This window comes from Syngnathus typhle, linkage group LG16 (genome assembly GCF_033458585.1).
Source record: "Syngnathus typhle isolate RoL2023-S1 ecotype Sweden linkage group LG16, RoL_Styp_1.0, whole genome shotgun sequence".
In the NCBI taxonomy this organism is placed as follows: Eukaryota; Metazoa; Chordata; class Actinopteri; order Syngnathiformes; family Syngnathidae; genus Syngnathus; species Syngnathus typhle.
The window spans coordinates 7486855-7505869 of NC_083753.1; the positions used below are offsets into that span (position 1 = coordinate 7486855).

Below are 19015 nucleotides of genomic sequence, written 5' to 3' on the forward strand. Positions count from 1 at the left end.
TACACTCCCTGGCAGACCTGATTATGCTGTTATACTCGTTCATCTCCCCAAAAACTACTAAATATTGAAAAAAAAAAATGTTATGCTAGTTTTTCCAGTGTCCACTTGGGGGCAGTGTTACCAACATTTTGTATTGCGTACTGCAGGCACGCAACCCTCGTGGGGCAAAACCGTTCCGAAATGGAGCTCTGGATGGAAGCCTGAATATGAATGTTTTGTTTAGTAGCTGAGTAGAAAGACGCGTTTTAATGACTGTAAATTATGAGAACCCTCCGACTGCTTTTCCATTGGTGGATTACTGTAACCTGAGCTCAATGAGTTAGCAGCCAGGTAAGTAAACAAGTGAATGTGGGTCAAATGCTGCAACTAACACGAAGGCGAGATCTAACATTGTTTATTGTTATGTATTTCAAAAATATATACGCCCCCCCCCCCCCCCCCCCCCACACACACACACACACACTTTAAAACTCCGCCCCTCCCTTCTGGGCGCTCGCCCTTAATCGGCCTCATATGCGGGACGAGGAGCAACGTGGTGGGCACAACAAGCCCCACGGTCAATGGCTCCTCGCCCCGCCCGCCCTCCCTCCCACCACACCGGCACCGCAGCTCCACCAAGCCGAGCAGAGCAACGAGGAGCTGGAGCGGAGAGACAACGAGGCTCGTCCACGAGTGTCCCACTCACGTGACCGAAGGACGCATCTCTTTTCCCGGACTCACGTCCAACACTTGAGGCAGGCGTGCAAGAAGGCGACCCGGGAACTATGGCGGAGAGAAGTAGCCGGCTGAGCTTCCCCGGCAGCGGGGCTCTCAACAGACCAATGCCGATGAATTTGTTCGCAACGTGGGAAATCGACGGCTCGTCTCCGAACTGCATCCCTCGGTAAGCCCTCCCCTGCGGCGTCCTTTTAAAACTTTCACCGCTGCAGTACTTGACCGGGCGGGGTGGCAATGGAGCCGATCCCCACGACTGGGGGCGCATGGGCCGCCTGCAGCAATGTGTTGTGATGGAGGCTTGCATGCATCTGGGAAGGATGCTACACACCCAAATAACCCCCCCACCGCCCCACCTTAGATTTAATACAACCCATAACATTTGATTGGATTTTAATCCATATTTTTTTTATTCATTTGGATCAATCACCAATGTGCATCTCTGCCACACCATGACACATTTAATATGAGAATAGGACACTCTATTAGGAACACTTGCATCATCGAATGCAGAAGTGTCAAACATAAAGCTCGGGGGCTCGAACCAGCTCGCCCCATAATTTTCTGTGGCCCGTGAAAGCATGTGATGTGTGTTAAACAAATGATGCCGTTATAAGTGGTTTGACAAAGTTCTTACATATGCTAAGCGAAGATTTAAAACAAGTACACTAAACTCAAGGAGCGTTATGGTAATTTAGCCGCTTGGCTAATGATGCGAAGCTAACTTTTCTTGCACATTGTAAATGACAATTTAGAATGTGTATGATTAAAGTGCAACGTTATGTATGATTCTCTCATCTTTTTCATAATTAAGCACGAAGTAAAAGTGGAAATTCACTCCGAGCACGCACGAGTTTAAGTGTGACCTTTTGGACATTCAGTCAGTTAACAAAAAAAACAACAACAGTAAACTATACAGAGAGCATTGAGTCTCACGCCCCCCCGGTAAACGTTCATCTGTGGAGGTTGCTTGGCTGACTGACGCTCGGGACGCTCGGGACACTCGCTCTTTTGTCCACAAGGGATGCTCGAGCTGCGGGAATGCAGAGTAGGATGGTGGAGAAGGCGGCGAGAAGCTCTCTTTGTTTGGAAGTCATCCGCTTTTGTTAGTTGCATCCAGGGAATCTACTCCGTAGGACGTTAGCGTCTTGGTTTAGCTTTTGAGCGTGTTAGCATGATAGCTTTTCCTCTGATTGGGCCCAAAACGAGGTCGGATCGATGCTTCTCGTACACTTCCTGTCCTCCTAGCGAATCTTAATTATTACGTAAGAGCGACACGCTGACACAGCAAAGTCCTGGAGGACACACACACACGGACGGACACACTCCTGACTTTGCTCAAGTGCACTTATATTTGTTTCAATGCAATATATGGTAGAGCTTAGCACACATTCAGGTGTTTCTCCCTCCTTCCTTTTAGCCTTCATTTTCATCCTTCCTTCCCTTGGAGTTCATTTTTCATCCTTCCTTCCTTCTGCTTCTCCGCCTTTCTTGATTCCTGATATCCTTCCATCATTTCTGACCTCCTTCTTGCCTTACTAACTTCCACAACTGTTTTTTTATGCCATCTATTCCTACCTGACCTCCTTTATTTCTTCCCCCTTTCTTCCCTCCCTCCTTCCTTCCTTCTCTCAGAGTTGCACAACCGTACTTCTATCCTGAAACCATTTTTTCCCCTTCCTTGGTTTGATTTTTTTTTATTTTGGGATGCTAACATGTAAGCACAGAATGCTAACAGCACATTCCGCACAACTACTGAGCACATTGATTGTGCTTGCCATTAGCGGGATTTAAACATCATAATCTCCCACGCCAGCCTCGACATTAAATGAACGTTTCCAGTCCACGCTCTGGGAAATAAAAAAAAGTTGATTTGAACGCTTGCAAATCTCCACTTGGCCGCGTTAGCAGATTAGCGGCGACTCTCACTAATGAACACTATTGTCCAAAATGGCTTTTTGTCCAATTGCTTCACTCAGCTTTTTTTCTTTTCTTTCTGCTGCTCCTGAAGCTGATATTATTCCTGAAGCAGGCCGTCCTCTTCTCAAGACAATTCCACTTTCTTCTTCTTGGTCAAAGTTTTGGAGCGATGTAATGGTCAGATGTTGACGTTCTCATTTGATTCATTTCCTCAAATGTTCATTTGCCATCTTTATGAGTTTTACACATTTGGTTTGTCGTATTTATTATTTAGCACTCGCGCTCGCTCGGTTTTTAGAGGTTAATGACCTGAAAGCTGTTTGATTTGTGTCCAAATGTTGACTTAACAGACCTTGGTAATTGATGGGAGCACTATTTGGCAGGCTACTTTAATATTTATCATAATAGGAATCTCTGTCTTCCGCCTGTTTTTTTTTTTTTTTTTTTTTTTTGCTTGGCCCTGAAGCACTTCATCTCGCCTCATTCATTTTTTATTCGACTGGAAAATATGAAGAATGCTCTCATGTCTCCTTGGGAGCCTTTCCAGATCGTATCGTTTTTCCCCAGATAAGCACACGCGTGTGTGTTTGCGTGTGCGGGCATGCATGAGAGGCTAATTAAAAGGCGGCACAGTGAGACGACTGCCAAAAATATTCCAGATGAAAAGGAGCCTAGCACGAGGCCTTGGCGGCCTCCATCAATAAATGATGATGATGAGGTGCGTCTCCTTTGGCTCTTAATGGAGAAAAAGATTATAATGGTGATTTGCCCTCTTCTTAATGATTCTTTTTTTCCCCTCCGTTCTTTGTGCCTTTCTTCCCTTTTTGTCATTCGAGGGGAAAAAGTGATTCATGAATAATGGAGCTACATTCAAATGAGTGTATGAAGAAATAAAACATTTTCCATCATTTTAAATCCTGAATCTTTTAAATGCTAATGTAAAATACATAATGAGTTTTGTATTTTCGCAAATTGTGGTGTTGCAATGTGCCGCTAGGTCAAAAAAAACAACAACAACACACACCTTTAGCTTTAGCGTTTAATGATCCACTGACCCACAAACTCCTGGTAGGAGTTTCAACTTTGCCTCACTGACCCGCCTGGTTATTATTATTGCTATTATCATTGCGTTTATGTTCGTGTCTGAGCTGAGTAACAAAAGTCCAGGTCCAAAGTTATCCTATCATTTTTCACAGAGGATAAAGAATATATGCATGTTCACTTACCAGCATATCATTGTTTTTTTTTTACGTGTGTGTTTGTGTTCCAGTGCAGAATTACCCATTCACAGACTTGTCCTGTCATGGCATATTTTTCTCTGGTCTGACAGGTTGGGCTTAAAATCTATTTTGGGCCACCATCCCACACACACACATACACACACACACACACACACATGTGCAGAGCCAGCCTGTAAATCCCGCTGCTGAATATTGCATGAGCAGCTGAACACTGAAGCGCCGGCAGCAGACGTCTGAATAATGTGGAGGAGCCACAGCTGATTGATTGCACACATTGTGTTTGTGTGTGTGTGTTTAGGTGTGTGTGTGTGGTCTGTGGTCTCTTGTTTAACATCCTGTGTTCAACACGTATTGTTAGCGACTTAGCAAGTAGCTCAGAACCCAAGTGTGTTCCAATATTCATGGAAGTGTGCGCATGTGTGTGTGTGTTAAGATTCTCAGATGAGAGCACTCCGCCACGCAGACTTTTGAATAGTTGAAATACTCGTACTCGCTGAACTCTCTCCCATCCTGGTGTCTTTAAATTTGACAGTTTTTCACCCAGCAAGTCAAGACACACTTGTTGCTAGGCAGAATTCACAATTGTGGGCCTTGAATAAAATATAATCAAATATAAAACCAGAGAATGCACAGAAATAAATTGGTTCATGGATTGTGTGCCTTGAAGGGGCGAAAAAAAAATGTCGACAGACCACATCTTTAAGTCAGATGAAATGATTTCTCCTGCTGTATATCGATTTTTACGTAATTTGGTGTTCCACGGATTCCGCCTGACAATAAACCGGTGACTTAGAGTACAGCTCATCTCAATTAAAAAGACATTTTACCCGAGAACGTCGAGCACCTGGTTCGTACGCTTTGATTTTTTTGCGTGGATTTCCGGGGTTACCATGGAAATCATCTGCTGATGTAGGTTAACAAGTGCACATCCATTATGGGTAAAGTGGAACGTGTGTGTGCGTCTGTGTGTGTGTGAGAGATGCATTAGGAGCTACTGTACTTTGATGTGTTTGTTACACGGATGCTCGGACAAGAGAGTGGGTCCAGTTATTTGACGTGAACGTGCGTCATATTTTATTGAGCGAAAGGTCAACATAGCCTATGACTCTTGAAACAAACAAAAAATCAAATGAATGGAAATACAATAATCTGTTCCAGCCTGCCCCATGTTAATTTTCTATAATACTTAAGATAAAGGTAGAGTAAAAAGATCAGTCGATATAATTTCAATATTTGACTGTTGTGCCTGCCTTGGCCACCAGGAGGCAGTATAATACACACACGCAAAGAAGAATGCGCAACATACTTGTCATGTAATTGCCAATTAAAAAACTTGCCCGGTAGAGCTCAAGTGAACGAATCCCCTTAACACTCTCCGTCCTTTCTATTTTTTTTTTTCGTGGTCATGTGCATGGCAGCTATTTCGCGTGCCTTCACGTCGGGTGTTGCGTTTCCGTGAATCAGATCCCACTTAGTCCGCTCGGCGACGTTCCTCGCGAACCCGAAAGGTCGGACCGCTTGAAACCCGATTCTTTGTGATCGATGGAAAAAAATACGCTGACGACGTGAAATGCTCGCCGAAGGACGATGGAGACGTTTTTGTCATTTAGATGAATTAAAAAAAGGACAACTGACTCAATTAAAATGGCGTTGTTGTCATAGCTTAGCATGAAGTTTAACACACATGGTCAAATGTGCATCCCAAATTGTTCGTTCAGTGTATCGTGTGACTCGGAGGTTGCATAATCTTCAGAAAAGCATCACGCTGACCTCAGCAAAGGCTCGCAAGGCCATGTGTCCTTTGGGGGAGGCAGTGTGTGTGAAAAAAACTCAGCAGCTGTCTAGTGCGTGCGACACGGAACAAAGCGCAGCCCAAACGGAACAGATGGGAGTCACTGCAAGTTTTGATTGGCCGACGATTAATTGATTCAACGTGGATCCAACGATTTATCGTTGCGCCTCTTGGTCACGTTAATGAAGGAAACATTCTGCCCATTCCAAAACAAAGAACAACATCTAAGCCCAAACGTGACTGGAAGAAATTTCGCTCCGTCCGCCTTCACATCCTGATCCAGACCGGCACGGCACTCGGAACCAGAACACAGAATGCGCCTATTGTCAGGACAATGTGCGCCTTGACGGGGGCCGGTGGCGGCGGCCGTGCCTGGGCCTTCTCTGGGGCTGACGCACCGCAGTCCTCCTGGCAGAAAGGTCGCCATTGAAAGCCGCCTCAAACCTGCCATTGTCAACCCGATTGTTTCAATGTTTGCTTTTTCTCGTCATTGGGATCCAACGCATTGAGGATTTTTTCCACCGCACGCGGAATGATTCTTCAAATAAATCTGGAGACAGATTGCGTTTATGTCAGGCCACCCTGTCGTTTCTCCGCTTGTTGGCAAGGAAACGACTTTCTGGCGATGGGGAAAGGATTCGCTGGCCAATGTTTAATCAGCGAGGTCAGTGGTCCAAAGTGCACCGTGGGGGGGGGCTCTCAAAAGGAGATGATTCATGCTGAGCCTCTTGGAATAATTTAGTCGAAGAGAAGCAAAGGGTTCTTCCAACTTTTGTCTCATGGAGGAAGTGTCTCAAAACACCCCCAAAGTCCCACTCGCTGCCTCACACAGACAATGCCAACCCCTGGGCCGGACCCCCTCCACGGTCCTCCCCAGGGTGCCCATTTGGCACAAACTTCAAGCCCAGGAAACTGCCACTACGTTGTCTTCATTTATGTGATTGAGTGAAGTTATTTAAATACTTTTCTGCCGTTTTTTTTGCTGTTTATGATTTTTTTTTTCTATTAAATTGCAATGAATGAATGGTTTTCTTTTTTTATTTCATCTCTACTAATATCATTGATTTATTTGGACTATTCCTTAGTTTTAGGAATTGTATGAATATTATTGATGTTATTCATTATTATTTTTGTCATTCTAGTTTTGTCATGAAATCAAAACTCATGAATGGTTTGCTGGAGCAAGGAATAACAGTGCCCTCTGTTGAGACGTTTAGGTACTGCAACGATATGTGTGCTGACATGTTGACCCTTTTTCCCATCAGGCTTTGCAGTCTGACTCTGAAAAAGCTGGTGGTGCTCAGAGAACTAGACAAGGAGCTCATCTCTGTGGTCATCGCCGTCAAAATTCAAGTAGGAATGCCCACGCCGACCACTGAGTGAGATAAAAAATGCAAAACAGGATGTGCGGTTGTGTGTGTGCGTTTCCAGGGCTCCAAGCGCATCTTGAGGTCCCACGAGATCGTGCTGCCGCCCAGCGGGTCTGTGGAGACAGACCTGGCCCTCACCTTTTCCCTGCAGGTGTGATTGCAATTCAAAGACCGGAAATATTTCCGAGTGACTCGTTGTTGACGTTTCACGTTCCTCCTCCATCAGTACCCTCACTTCCTGAAGCGCGAGGGCAACAAGCTTCAAATTCTGCTGCAGAGACGCAAACGCTACAAGAACCGCACCATCCTGGGTTACAAGACGCTGGCTGTGGGCTCCATCGACATGGCCGAGGTAGCGACATCTGCTCAGGTTCCACCTTGATGAAGAACCAGATTGTGACATTTTATGTCACGACCCAGGTGATGCAGCATCCGACGGAGGGGGGTCAGGTGCTACCTCTCTGCAGCCACCAGAAGGAGCTTCTAGGGAAGGTGGCTGAGATCTGGATCTTCTCGCTCTCCAGCCAGCCCATCGATCATGAGGACGGCAGCCTGCAGGCCGGACACAAGATCAAATGCTCCGGTACCACCTTCAGTGTTAGCATGTTAGCATTGTGTCAGTTGTCTAAATGCTTGAGGAAATCAGATGGTCCACCAGCTGCCCACTTTTTTATCTTCTTGTTCAGACAACTACTCAGAGGAGGAATACGAGAGTTTCTCCTCAGAGCAGGAGGCCAGCGACGATGCGGCTCAGGCTCAGGTGAGATTGTCTAGAATCGATCAACACGGAGTGAAGTGAAATCATTTTTCGGAGTATTTTGGTGCTCTTCAGGATCTGGAAGATGATGACTATGATGTGAGGAAACCGAAGAAGCAGAGAAGGTCCATCGTCAGAACGGCATCCATGACAAGAGTAAGTAAAAAAATAAACAAAAATGAAGCTAATCAATATTTAAGGACTGAAATTAAGCTAAAGCTACAGCTAAGGGTAAACAAACTGTAAGCTAAAGCTAAGGTGTGCGGACTTATGTGTGTTCATTGTGTGCTCTTTTAGCAGCAAAACTTCAAGCAGCGAGTTGTCGCTCTCCTCAAGAGGTTCCGAGTGTCTGACGAGGTGACCCGACACTTTGGGTTAACGAAGTTGACACTACTGGGCCATCAGGCGGTTACTAACCGTGTGTGTGTTTCTACTGAGGTTCTGGACTCGGAGCAGGATCCAGCCGAGGTTCCTCCTGAGGTGGAGGAGGAAGATCTGGACCTGGATAGTATTGAATTCGACAACCCCAGCGATAGCGGACCTGAGCTGGATGATGATGACAGCGTCCTCAGCACACCCAAACCCAAACTCAAGTGAGGATGTGGATGATACAGTATGACCGATTTTTTTTCCGATACGGAGTTTAAAAAGTTCATGTTCTGTTTCAGGCCGTACTTTGAGGGCATGTCCCTGTCCAGCTCGCAGACGGAAATCGGAAGCATCCACAGCAGCCGCAGCCACCGCGAGCCCCCCAGCCCGGTCAGAGCGTCCGTCAATATGTCCATCGTCAATCAATCGTATTCATAGTCATACGTTTGTGCGCCGATTCCAGATGGAGCCCGATAAAACCAAATGCGTTGGTGAGGACAACGTGTCTGACAATGTCTCCGATGTGAGTGTATACACACACACACACACACACGTTGATCAATATTATTGGAAACGATTCCGATTTTTCTCAGGAGCAACCAGAGGCGGTGACGCCGACCACCGAGTTGGAGATGGACAACATGGACACGTTCTTGGACAGGCTTCCTCCGAGTGGCAAGATGACCAAGACGGAGTCGCTCATTATTTCGTCTAACAGGTAAACAAATGGATTATTTATCATTATGCTGGGAACCAAAGTATGTTTGTCTTTTCCAGACAGGAGCCCAAGATGGCGGGCCGGCGAGGTCGCAGCACGTCGCTGAAGGAGCGCCAGGCCAGCAGGCCTCAAAACGAACGGGCCAACAGTTTGGACAACGAGCGGGCGCTGGACACTCGCAGCCATTTGCAAGTAAGCGCACACAAAATGAGCACGTCGGAAACGCGCCTAAAGCGAACCTTCTTCGTGCAGATCCCCAGGAAGACGGTGTACGATCAGCTCAACCATATCCTGGTGTCGGACAACCAGCTTCCCGATAGCATCATCCTCATCAACACGTCCGATTGGCAGGGCCAGGTGAGCTCGCCGCTGAATTCTCTTAGGACGTTCCTGTTCCGAACGTACCTTCTGCTCTCACTTCAGTACTTGTCGGACGTGCTCCAGAACCACCACCTGCCCGTGGTGTGTACCTGCACCACGGCCGACATCCAGGCGGCGTTCAACACCATCGTGTCCCGCATACAGAGATTGTGAGCCTTTTTTTTTTTTTTGCTTCCTTTTTGCTTGTTGCTAGGCAGAATATTTAGGGGCTCACTCATAACCGCCCTTGACCAATCAAATACATCCCAGGCTTTTTGAATGGCTGCTGAAATCTTTATTGAATGAATCACTACGTTGAAAATCATTTTAAAAAATGAATTTTTGATTGGAATAATTTTATGCGCAGCTGCAACTGTAACTCTCAGACGCCGGTCCCCATCAAGGTTGCGGTGGCCGGCGCTCAGCACTACCTCAGCGCCGTGCTCCGCCTCTTTGTGGACCACCTGACCCACAAGACCCCCGACTGGCTGGGCTACATGCGCTTCCTCATCATCCCGCTGGGTGCGTCCCACATTTCACTTTTCTAATGATGAACATTCTTTTGAATATGAAACAACCTTTGTGGGTGCGTTCAGGTGCACACCCCGTGTCCAAGTATCTGGGCGCCATGGACTACCGATACAACGCTTTGTTCCAGGACGCCGCCTGGAAGGACCTCTTTCACAAACCTGAAGCTCCTGTCGTCGGTAAGGACTTCCCTAGTCCAATATTTGGACTGGATTTTGTAGCTAACCATCTCAAAGAAGTATTTGCAGGGTGTCCCGGAAGATACATAATGACACTTGTATTGATGTCAACTATGCGTGTGCGCAGTCCAGGAAAGTCCAGACGTGGTTTCTCGGGTGACGCAGTACATGCTGGGCGCCAACGGAGCCCACCAGCTTCCCATCGCCGAAGCCATGCTCACGTACAAACAAAAAAGGTATTTTGATTATTCTTAGCTGTTCCTAATATTTGGGTGCATCTTTATAAAGGCCGCAAAAGCTTGTGCAGGTGTACCTGATGAATAGTCCGGTGAATGTTTATTTTGGGGAATTAAAAAAAAAAAAAAAGTGAATGATGAGCGAGTTTGTGTGTGTCTATCATTGTGTGCGTGCGCAAATAACATATTTCTGTGCTTTGTCTCGTTGTTATATATTCTTTTGTGACTTTTTTTTTGTTTTCGAAGGAAAAAGAGCTTTCATTTCGATTTTTCCGTCAGGTATTGTGCGCCATTTTCAGTTGCTCTCTCACGCCGCCTCGTCAGTCATGTTTCCTGTGTATGCATTTGCGCGCGCGTGTGTGTGTGTGCTGCCGCCATTTTCCGTCCGCTTTCTCAATTCTTGTAAAGTGACGGTCATAGTTTGGGGAGAGAAAAGTTGTCGTATCACGAGAATAGTCCTAACTTTGCATTTTGCATGTGCATCTTTAACTACATCACGGTGCATCTTGTTGCTAGGCAACTGTGGGCTGTACATTCAGCTTGTGTTGTTCTTCTGTGCCCCCCCCCCTTCCCCCTTTCACTTTTGTATAGCCTGTCAATTTCTTCCCTGGGGGGGCGATGGCAGGTGTCTTCAAGGCAAGAGCAACAACCTCTCACCTCATCTTTCCTCTTTTGGCTATTTTTCCCGCTCGGGAAAATAGCACATGGCGTGATAGCCGTAGAAGTAGAGAGGTTCTTGCTTTATTTTTTATTTAGGCTCGCTGCACTTTCCCCTTTCGTGTTTGCCGTACGCCTTGCTTGGACGAGGTCACGTGACTCCGCATTGATTGGCGGCCAGTCGGCATGTTGAAGTTGCTCACCGGCTCATAATATTAGGGACACCGTGTAAATCAAATCCCGGGAATATTTAAAGCACCGTTTTCTTTTCATTTATTTATCACATTTACGTCATTTGTGTTATTCGATGGTGTAGGTGTCCCTAATATTATGAGCCACGTGTGAAATTGAAGTGACTAAATCGATAGCTTATGTTCCCTCCGCCTTGCCTTTGCTTTTAGTGCCTCTTTCTTGCAGTAGATTGAAATCCATCAAATGTCATCCAGCCCTTTAAATTTTATTTTCTTTCCCCGCAGCCCCGACGAGGACTCGTGTCAGAAATTCATCCCGTTTGTTGGCGTGAGTAATGCCCCCCCCCCAACCTTGTCATGTGGCACTGAATTGACCATTCAGGCGCTAACTTCTCCTTTTTGTGTCATCTTGTCAATCCTGCAGATGGTTAAAGTGGGAATAGTTGAGCAAACATCAGCAACTGCAGGCAAGCGTTTTTTTCCCACGTTATTGTAATTCATGAATTATTTTTCGATTATTGCTAGCTGCACTTCAAGTTAGTTACTGTCAGTGAAGTCGCTAAACTCACTTAATAAGCGACTTCCTCCTCTGAAGGCGACTCGGATGACGCGGCGCCCGCCGGCTCCTCGCTCCTGCTCGCCTCCCCGCCTCAAGTGCCGCCGACGCTCAAAGAGGTGTCGCCCACCCCGCCCTCCTCGCCGTCCGTCAACACGAGTTTCTGCCTGTACAGGTGAGACCGTGTTTGAGGCGGTTTTTGAGTTCTTCGCACGATTACCAGCTAGCTTAATTTACGCGTGATGTCACTTTCAGCCCCGGGGGTCAGGCGGAGCTGATGGGTCTTCAGGTGGACTACTGGGTGGCGGACAGAAAGAAAGACTTGGAGAAGCGCGACTCCTCCTCAATCTCCGCCGCTAAGAATACGCTCAAGTGCAATTTCCGCTCGCTGCAGGTCAGCCGGCTGCCCGCGGGGGGCGCCGAGCCCGGCACCCTACCCGCCATGTCCATGACGGTGGTGACCAAGGAGAAGAACAAGAAAGGTGAAGCACAAAAAAATGTCCAGGTTTTCATGTTAATTCAAGAGCAAAAACAAAGATGTAGAAACACAACTTAAAAAAATAAAGTTAAGAACTTGTTGTGTTGTTGCAGTGATGTTCCTACCAAAGAAGAGCAAAGACAAGGAGGTGGAGTCCAAGAGTCAGGTGATCGACGGCATCAGTCGTCTCATCTGCACCGCCAAGCACCAGCACAACATGTTGACAGGTACCGTGTCATTCACTCGAAACAACAAAAAATAATTTTATACCTCATCATACTTGTCAAAAAGATTTTATGCATTAATTTATTTTGAAGATGCATTATTTGTCCCATTCTGTATACTTTAAATTAGATTTTTTTTAATATATTTTTTGGGATTGTTTTACCTTTTGAGTGAGCCGCGTTGTGTTTGTTTGCGGGTCAGTGTCGATCGACGGCGTGGAGTGGAACGACGTCAAGTTTTTCCAGCTGGCGGCGCAGTGGTCGTCACACGTCAAACATTTCCCCATCGCCGTCTTCGGCCACGCCAAAGGCCCCTACTAAGCGCCCTCCTCGCCCTCGTGCCAACCCGTTTAACCAACTTTTATGTCATCTGTGTCGTATCTTTGTTTTTAATCCACGCTACAACCTCGGCTTTGTTATTGTTTTTTTTTAGATGAATAACACTCAAGCTAAATGCTAATCTCGCATCCAAAATGGACGCCGTGGCACTGAAAGCACACCCTGCACACGAATGAAGGATATATATATTTAAAAAAAGAAAGTTGTGAAAAGACTGAAAGTATTTTTATGCCGGGAAACATTAGATAACATGTGCAATAGTAGATATAATTAGACATAAAGGGGACATATTATGGAAAATTGATTTTTTTAATGGTTTGTACACACAAAATTAAACAACCAAGTAAGTCTTTAATTCTCAGCCAATTTTTGAAACTGTCTCCAACTGTGATAACGCCATTCCAAATCATTTCGCCGCTGTGATGTCACAATTTGATGAGTCGGGAGATTTTTATTGTAACCAAATCAGGTCGAGAAGTATTGAGAAGTGTATTAAATGGTAACAATTTGCGTACTATGTCTCCTTTAAAGCAACAAATAGCACAACGCAAGCTACGATTTTACAACGTTAAAAGCAGAATTTTTCATTTGCGACTTTGACACTCCCGCAGATGTCACTTTAAAGCAGTGTGTGTGTGTGTGTTTGAGTGTGTTGACCGGATGACATCACATAGATACCATCATTAAATGTAAACTGTATCGTGGCAAGTTGGCAACTACTTTTGTAGTGCGTCGTGTGACATAAATCACATTTGAGTGGCATATGTCTTTTTATTATATTTGTTGGCAGATTCTTGATAAGTGCCTAGATTTATTTCATCAAGTCACCAGTTTGAACATCCCGGTGCTGATTGTGCTTTAAGGACAACTCGACGCACGGCATGATTGTATGTGCACTCATAAAAAAAAACTAAAAAAAACACTAAATACAGTAAAGCCCATTTTTCAACATTTGTTTTTTCTTTGGTTGAAACCACTGTCATCCCAAAAATCTCTATGTAATAAAACTACTACACACTAAAACTTGCTGCAGTGGCAATTTTTTAATTGTATTTACTACAATACAATAATTTAATAAATGTTTGCTAAAATGATTCCAATTTTAAAAGAGTTAAAATGCACAATGAGCCAATAAATATAGATTTTTTGTTGTTGTCATCTTCACGGTGGTGTTGATGCAAGTGGGAGGAGGGACGCTAGGGGGAGGGGGGTCCTCCACTCCAGCGACCGGAGTGGGAACCCTTCGCTCGGACTGCCATATCTCCACAGCCTCCGCCACAACAATGAGCACCACGCCGGGCTACGGGTGTCACAAGTTGGCCAGCAGATGAAGAGTGTTCACGGAGCTTGGTAGTCACCCACCACCGCTGTCATGAAAGAGCTGAAGGGCTGCGGTATGCGCTCTTCGGTGGGCTTTCTGTCCCGCCGCCGGTTGACGGGGCATCCGCTGATGAAGGACGAGTTCCAGCGGCGCAGGTTGGCCGGTTGCACCAGCCTGTACAAGAAGGACATGCTCGGACACTTTGGCTGCGTCAACGCCATCGAATTCTCCAACAACGGCGGCGAGTGGCTGGTGTCCGGTGGGTAACCCACAACCGGGCAAACTTTGCTAGCAAGCGGCTGCTTCGTAGTGCTAGTTAGCTTAGCATGCTATGACAACTAGCAACCTAGCAATCTAGGCTTTCTTACGTGTGCCCGTTAGCTTAGCTTTTATAACATCAACACATTGACTTCACATGAACCGGGCGGTGGGTGTTTGTCAGCCCGGCTGGGTGAAGGTCTTTATGCCGCCCCAAAGTGCTCTCGTAGCCGCCCACGTATGCCACCATGCTAGCATAATAGTGTTTTGACGTGGCTAATAATAGTCGGGTGGGCCTCTTGGTAACATGACAGGCATGACATGAAACCATGTTGACTGCTTTATTATGATGATAGAATGGTTCAACACAAGTATTGTTTTAATTCATTTATTTAAGTAGAAGGGAAAAATAGTGCAGCCTGAACTTTATGCCTTTGTACCTTAACTTCTAAACTTGATTTACAAAGATGGCTGATGTGCTCAGTGTAAGTTCTAAGTGACAATACAAATACTTGAGTCAATTCAGACTGGAACTGTTTTGACTCCTCATGGAAAAGTTAAAAAGTACAAACTTGGACTCCGAAGTTCTGATAATGTGTTTAAAAAAGGGGGGGAAGAAGAAGTAGGGATTCATATCATTTACTTAAATAGAAGCTGTGGCGTCACCGATTTGTTTTTTGCAGGCGGAGATGACCGGCGGGTGCTCTTGTGGAACATGGAAGAAGCCCTCCACGCTCGCTCCAAGCCACTCAAGCTAAAGGGAGAACATTTGTCCAACATCTTCTGCCTCGCCTTTGATAGCAGCAACAAGAGGGTCTTCTCAGGAGGTAATGCGCATCCCGGCGGTGCCTTTCACGCTACTAAGTGGAATTTCATTTCTGCCTTCATTTCGACTTCACCGCTGACGTTTCTGTTTTTCTTTCTTTCGGAACAGGAAACGACGAGCAGGTGATTCTTCACGACGTGGAGCGGTACGTAACGGTAATAATTAGCCCGTTAGCTCGTGATGAAAACACATCATTGTTTATCGCCGCTGTCACAGGCGGGAGACGCTCAACGTGTTCTTGCACATCGACGCCGTGTACAGCCTCTCGGTCAGCCCCGTAAACGACAACGTCTTCGCCAGCTCGTCCGACGACGGCCGCGTCCTCATCTGGGACACGCGAGAGCCGCCGTACGGAGGTATCGCGTGATCCGTCGTGGTGCTCTTGCCCGCAACGTGTGTTCCTAACGTCATTTCTTTACCGTCTCCAGAACCGTTTTGCCTGGCCAATTACTCGTCGGCCTTTCACAGCGTGATGTTTAACCCGGTGGAGCCTCGGCTGCTGGCCACCGCCAACTCCAAAGAAGGCGTCGGGCTGTGGGACATCCGCAAGCCACGCAGGTAAGAACGTCAAGATGAGTTCATCATGATTTGAGTGTCCACTTTTTGTTGGAAGTTTTGCTGTGCCCAATGGTACCTCATAAAGTGTCCACGAGGTGGCACTGTCTCCCTATTTAATATGCTGCTAACTGTTTTCAAGCAACAAGGTGCGAATGGTGTGATGACATCACAGCCATCAGGAGCTTAAGAGCATTTCTGTCATTAAGTAGCGTCCTGCTAATTGTCGTCCTCAGCACGCTGCTGCGCTACGGCGGCAGCATGTCGCTGCAGAGCGCCATGAGCGTGCGCTTCAACAGCACGGGCACGCAGCTGCTGGCGCTGCGGCGCCGCCTGCCGCCCGTCCTCTACGAGCTGCACTCGCGCCTGCCCAGCTTTCAGTTCGACAACCAGGGCTACTTCAACTACTGCACCATGAAAAGCTGCTGCTTTGCCGGAGACCGCGATCAGGTGGGGCGCCGCCGCTCTCGGATCTCGTTTCAAATCACGCACCACCAAGGCGCCGCCGAGTTGAAGACGAGTGACATTTTCGCAAGATCGATTAGTCTGTTTGTACTTCGCCTTTGTATGCAGACATTTTGTTTTGAGGGTCACTTTTTTTTACGTGTCTCACGGGACGCCATAACACACCACGGAGCTTCTCTCCACGGTGACAACGCAGGGAAAAAAAAAACCCACCCACGTAGAGACAAGGCCAATGTTTCACCGGGAAAATAATAAAACATTTTCACATGATCGGAGGCGGCGGAAGACTCCACGCCTGATACGCAAAGAGTCTGAAGCGGAGGTCAATTGAAGTGATTTGTCAGAAAAGTGACATCTTGACTCTGTTGTGTTCACGGGAAGACGAATGAAGAAGAAAAATAAATCGTCCCCGCTAGTCTTCCATCCTCACGTCGCCCACGTGTTTACTGGCGGCCTTCACACCAGCCTCAGCTGCTTACAAAACACGGCAGCAACCTTTGAATTAGACTAAGACGCCGCCAGGAAGCCGCTCAAATTCCACATTCACACTGTGAGCTTCGTGCTACATCCTGACCCGGTTTGTGTGTCCTTAGTACATCCTGTCAGGCTCGGACGACTTCAACCTCTACATGTGGAAAATCCCCAAGGACCCCGAAACGGGTGAGTTATTCGTTGACGCCTCGCTGCGGCAAAAGCGACGACTTCTGCTGATACCTTTCGCTGTGCAGGCGGACGCGTGGTGAACGGCGCCTTCATGGTCCTCAAAGGCCACCGCTCCATCGTCAACCAGGTCCGCTTCAACCCGCACACGTACATGATCTGCTCCTCCGGTGTGGAAAAGGTCATCAAGGTGGGTGAAGATGAAAGATATGAATTGATTAGGTATAAATTTTGTTTACAAATGAAGTGTTGTATTTGTGCATCTAGGTGTGGAGTCCTTACCAGCAGCCCGACAGCCTGGGTGATCTGGACGGCTGCGTGGAGGACACGTGCCGCAGCCTGTACACGCACGAGGAGTACATCAGCCTGGTGCTGAACAGCGGCAGCGGCCTGTCGCACGACTACGTCAGCCAGTCCATCCAGGAGGACCCGCGCATGATGGCCTTTTTCGATTCGCTGGTGCGCCGCGAGCTCGAGGGATGGAGCTCCGATTCGGACTCGGACCTGAGCGAGGACGCCATCATGCAGCTGCACGCTCGCGGCCGTCGCCCCACCCGAGCGGCGACGGCAGCGGCCGCCGCCGCCGCCGCCACGGGCGTGGACGGGGCTGAAGTCGGAGCGGAGGATTCTGATAATTCCAGCTCAGGAGGGGACGACGAGGAGCGCTCCAGGAGACAGAGCAGCAGGCCGCCATCTGTTTTTTTGACAAACGACGACTCCGATTCGGACAGCGCGTTTTGGCTGGACCCGATGCCGCGCCCACGCTCGCCGAGCCCCCGCGATTACGCCACCTTGTCCATCCCCTCGTCCACCTCGCCCTCACTGCCCGCCGGCGCCTCCAGTTCCTCGGCCAGCGCCTCCAGCTCCAGCAGCGAGGACGACGAGCGCCGCAGTGCCGTGCGGCGGCGCAACGTAGCCAGGCGGCAACGCATACGCGTGGCCTCGCGCGCCGGCGAACTGACCGACCCCGCCGGGCAAGCCTTGTTCTCCGCCATTGACTCGTGCAGCTACCCGTCCATCTCCATCCACGACTTGACGTCCTCGGAGGAGGAGGCGTCGGAACGAGACGGCGGGAAACGCCGCCTGAGCCTGTCGGATTTGGTGTGCGGCAGCCCGGTGATGTCGCCCGAGACTCGGGAGGACGCGAGCGAGCCGGCGCCGGGGCGTCACGGAAGGACTGAGGCCATCTCGGACGATGGAGACGGAGAGGCGGAGACGAACGGGCGCCACCGAGACGCCGCTGCCGGACAGCCGGAGCGCGAGGCCGGCGTGGCGGAGGCGGCGGACACGAGGACAGGAGAAAGGCTCAAAGTGGCCACGCAGAAGCGGACTCATGCGGGATCAGAAGAGGGTGAGTGCGGCTCCTCAGAGAAGAAGCTCAAAACATAGTCGCCATTTTTCTTCTTTCCAGTCGGCATTTCCTTTTTTGGAGGTCATGTGACTTTAAAAAAAAAAAAAAGACAGGAAGTGACGTTCGCAATTTCTCTTTTTGGTAAGATTGACTCATTCACTAATTACTACGTTTGAGTGGAATCTTGAGACTGAAGTGGGTTGAGTTACTCCATTTAGACAAAAATAAGTTTTTTCTAAATGTAACTCTAACTCATTTTGATATACTTTCATGGCGCAGAAATTGATTAGGGACATAGGGAATGAGTGAATGATTCCCAACACTGCCATTTTGTTTTTTTAGTACCAGGAAGCGAAGTTATTCATTTGACTTGCCATTTTATTTCAAGTGTTTGACGTCAAGCGTGCACGTTTTTCTTTTTCTTTTCTTTTTTCTCAATGTTGAAGGCGTCAAGAAGAACGCATTTGTGTTTAGAACATTACAAGACAGACGTGTTGTTTTCTGTCAATAAAAGGACTGGCTCATTCGCCAGCCCAAACTCTTTCTTTGGCTCTTTTGTCATTGGAAAATGATGGCGGCGTTTCCTCGATGACCTCCTTATTCTCTAAGAAACTCATTTTATTTTGACTTTGCTTGAATTCCTTCCAATACCCTTTTAAAATCCGTAGCTCGACTGGAATTATCTGCTTTTCACAGTAAAGTGGTAATTTAAAAAGTGTTTACATAGCCTGGCAGAAATGTGTGACTTTGCCAAATCGCCCCAATTAATTTGCTGTAATGGAAGCATTGATTAAAGTGTTGTTTACAATGGCTTCCGGGCAGCTTGTTGGGACTTATCTGTAGGAAATGGACATCCTCAGTTTCACCCTCATGACTCCTCTGGGACGCTCATGAATGCCCACATGCTCGAGGCTTGTTTACACCTTTTTCCCCCCTTCAATCTGTTGCAT

The 19015-nt window shown here is 47.5% G+C and overlaps 2 protein-coding genes across 6 annotated transcripts; both read left to right on the plus strand.

The window, feature by feature from the left end:
• Nucleotides 1-590: 590 nt before the first annotated feature.
• Nucleotides 591-13652, plus strand: pacs2 (phosphofurin acidic cluster sorting protein 2). Of its 5 annotated transcripts, XM_061300400.1 has the most exons (25): nt 591-883; nt 6933-7020; nt 7099-7188; nt 7264-7389; nt 7458-7620; nt 7724-7797; nt 7870-7950; nt 8092-8151; nt 8233-8387; nt 8463-8553; nt 8627-8686; nt 8757-8881; nt 8941-9073; nt 9134-9238; nt 9305-9411; nt 9609-9763; nt 9838-9948; nt 10076-10184; nt 10431-10463; nt 11318-11360; nt 11457-11499; nt 11628-11763; nt 11844-12070; nt 12180-12293; nt 12493-13652. In XM_061300400.1, exons 1-25 carry the CDS (start codon nt 765-767, stop codon nt 12609-12611), a joined length of 2667 nt encoding a protein of 888 aa, XP_061156384.1. In that variant the 5' UTR covers nt 591-764; the 3' UTR covers nt 12612-13652. The 5 variants fall into 5 exon arrangements, with proteins under 5 accessions (XP_061156384.1, XP_061156381.1, XP_061156385.1 ...); XM_061300397.1 differs by having other exon boundaries at nt 8941-9238; XM_061300401.1 differs by lacking the exon at nt 10431-10463.
• A 165-nt stretch (nt 13653-13817) lies between these two features.
• dcaf5 (ddb1 and cul4 associated factor 5) lies at nt 13818-18608 on the plus strand. The gene is made up of 9 exons (XM_061300416.1): nt 13818-14209; nt 14892-15035; nt 15143-15179; nt 15251-15390; nt 15463-15592; nt 15826-16039; nt 16648-16714; nt 16783-16904; nt 16982-18608. The coding sequence occupies exons 1-9, from the start codon at nt 14002-14004 to the stop codon at nt 18101-18103; spliced, it is 2184 nt and encodes a 727-aa protein (XP_061156400.1). The 5' UTR covers nt 13818-14001; the 3' UTR covers nt 18104-18608.
• The last annotated feature ends 407 nt before the right edge of the window (nt 18609-19015 follow it).

Bases quoted from the DNA above. Each gene is read 5' to 3' on its own strand.
- pacs2 (XM_061300397.1), top strand. From the start codon at position 765: ATGGCGGAGAGAAGTAGCCGGCTGAGCTTCCCCGGCAGCGGGGCTCTC. The intron at 8,554-8,626 runs GTCAGAGCGTCC...CGCCGATTCCAG, and splicing joins ACCGCGAGCCCCCCAGCCCG to ATGGAGCCCGATAAAACCAA. The intron at 10,185-10,430 runs GTATTTTGATTA...TTGTTTTCGAAG, and splicing joins CTCACGTACAAACAAAAAAG to GAAAAAGAGCTTTCATTTCG.
- dcaf5 (XM_061300416.1), top strand. From the start codon at position 14,002: ATGAAAGAGCTGAAGGGCTGCGGTATGCGCTCTTCGGTGGGCTTTCTG. The intron at 15,180-15,250 runs GTACGTAACGGT...CCGCTGTCACAG, and splicing joins ATTCTTCACGACGTGGAGCG to GCGGGAGACGCTCAACGTGT. The intron at 15,391-15,462 runs GTATCGCGTGAT...TACCGTCTCCAG, and splicing joins GCGAGAGCCGCCGTACGGAG to AACCGTTTTGCCTGGCCAAT.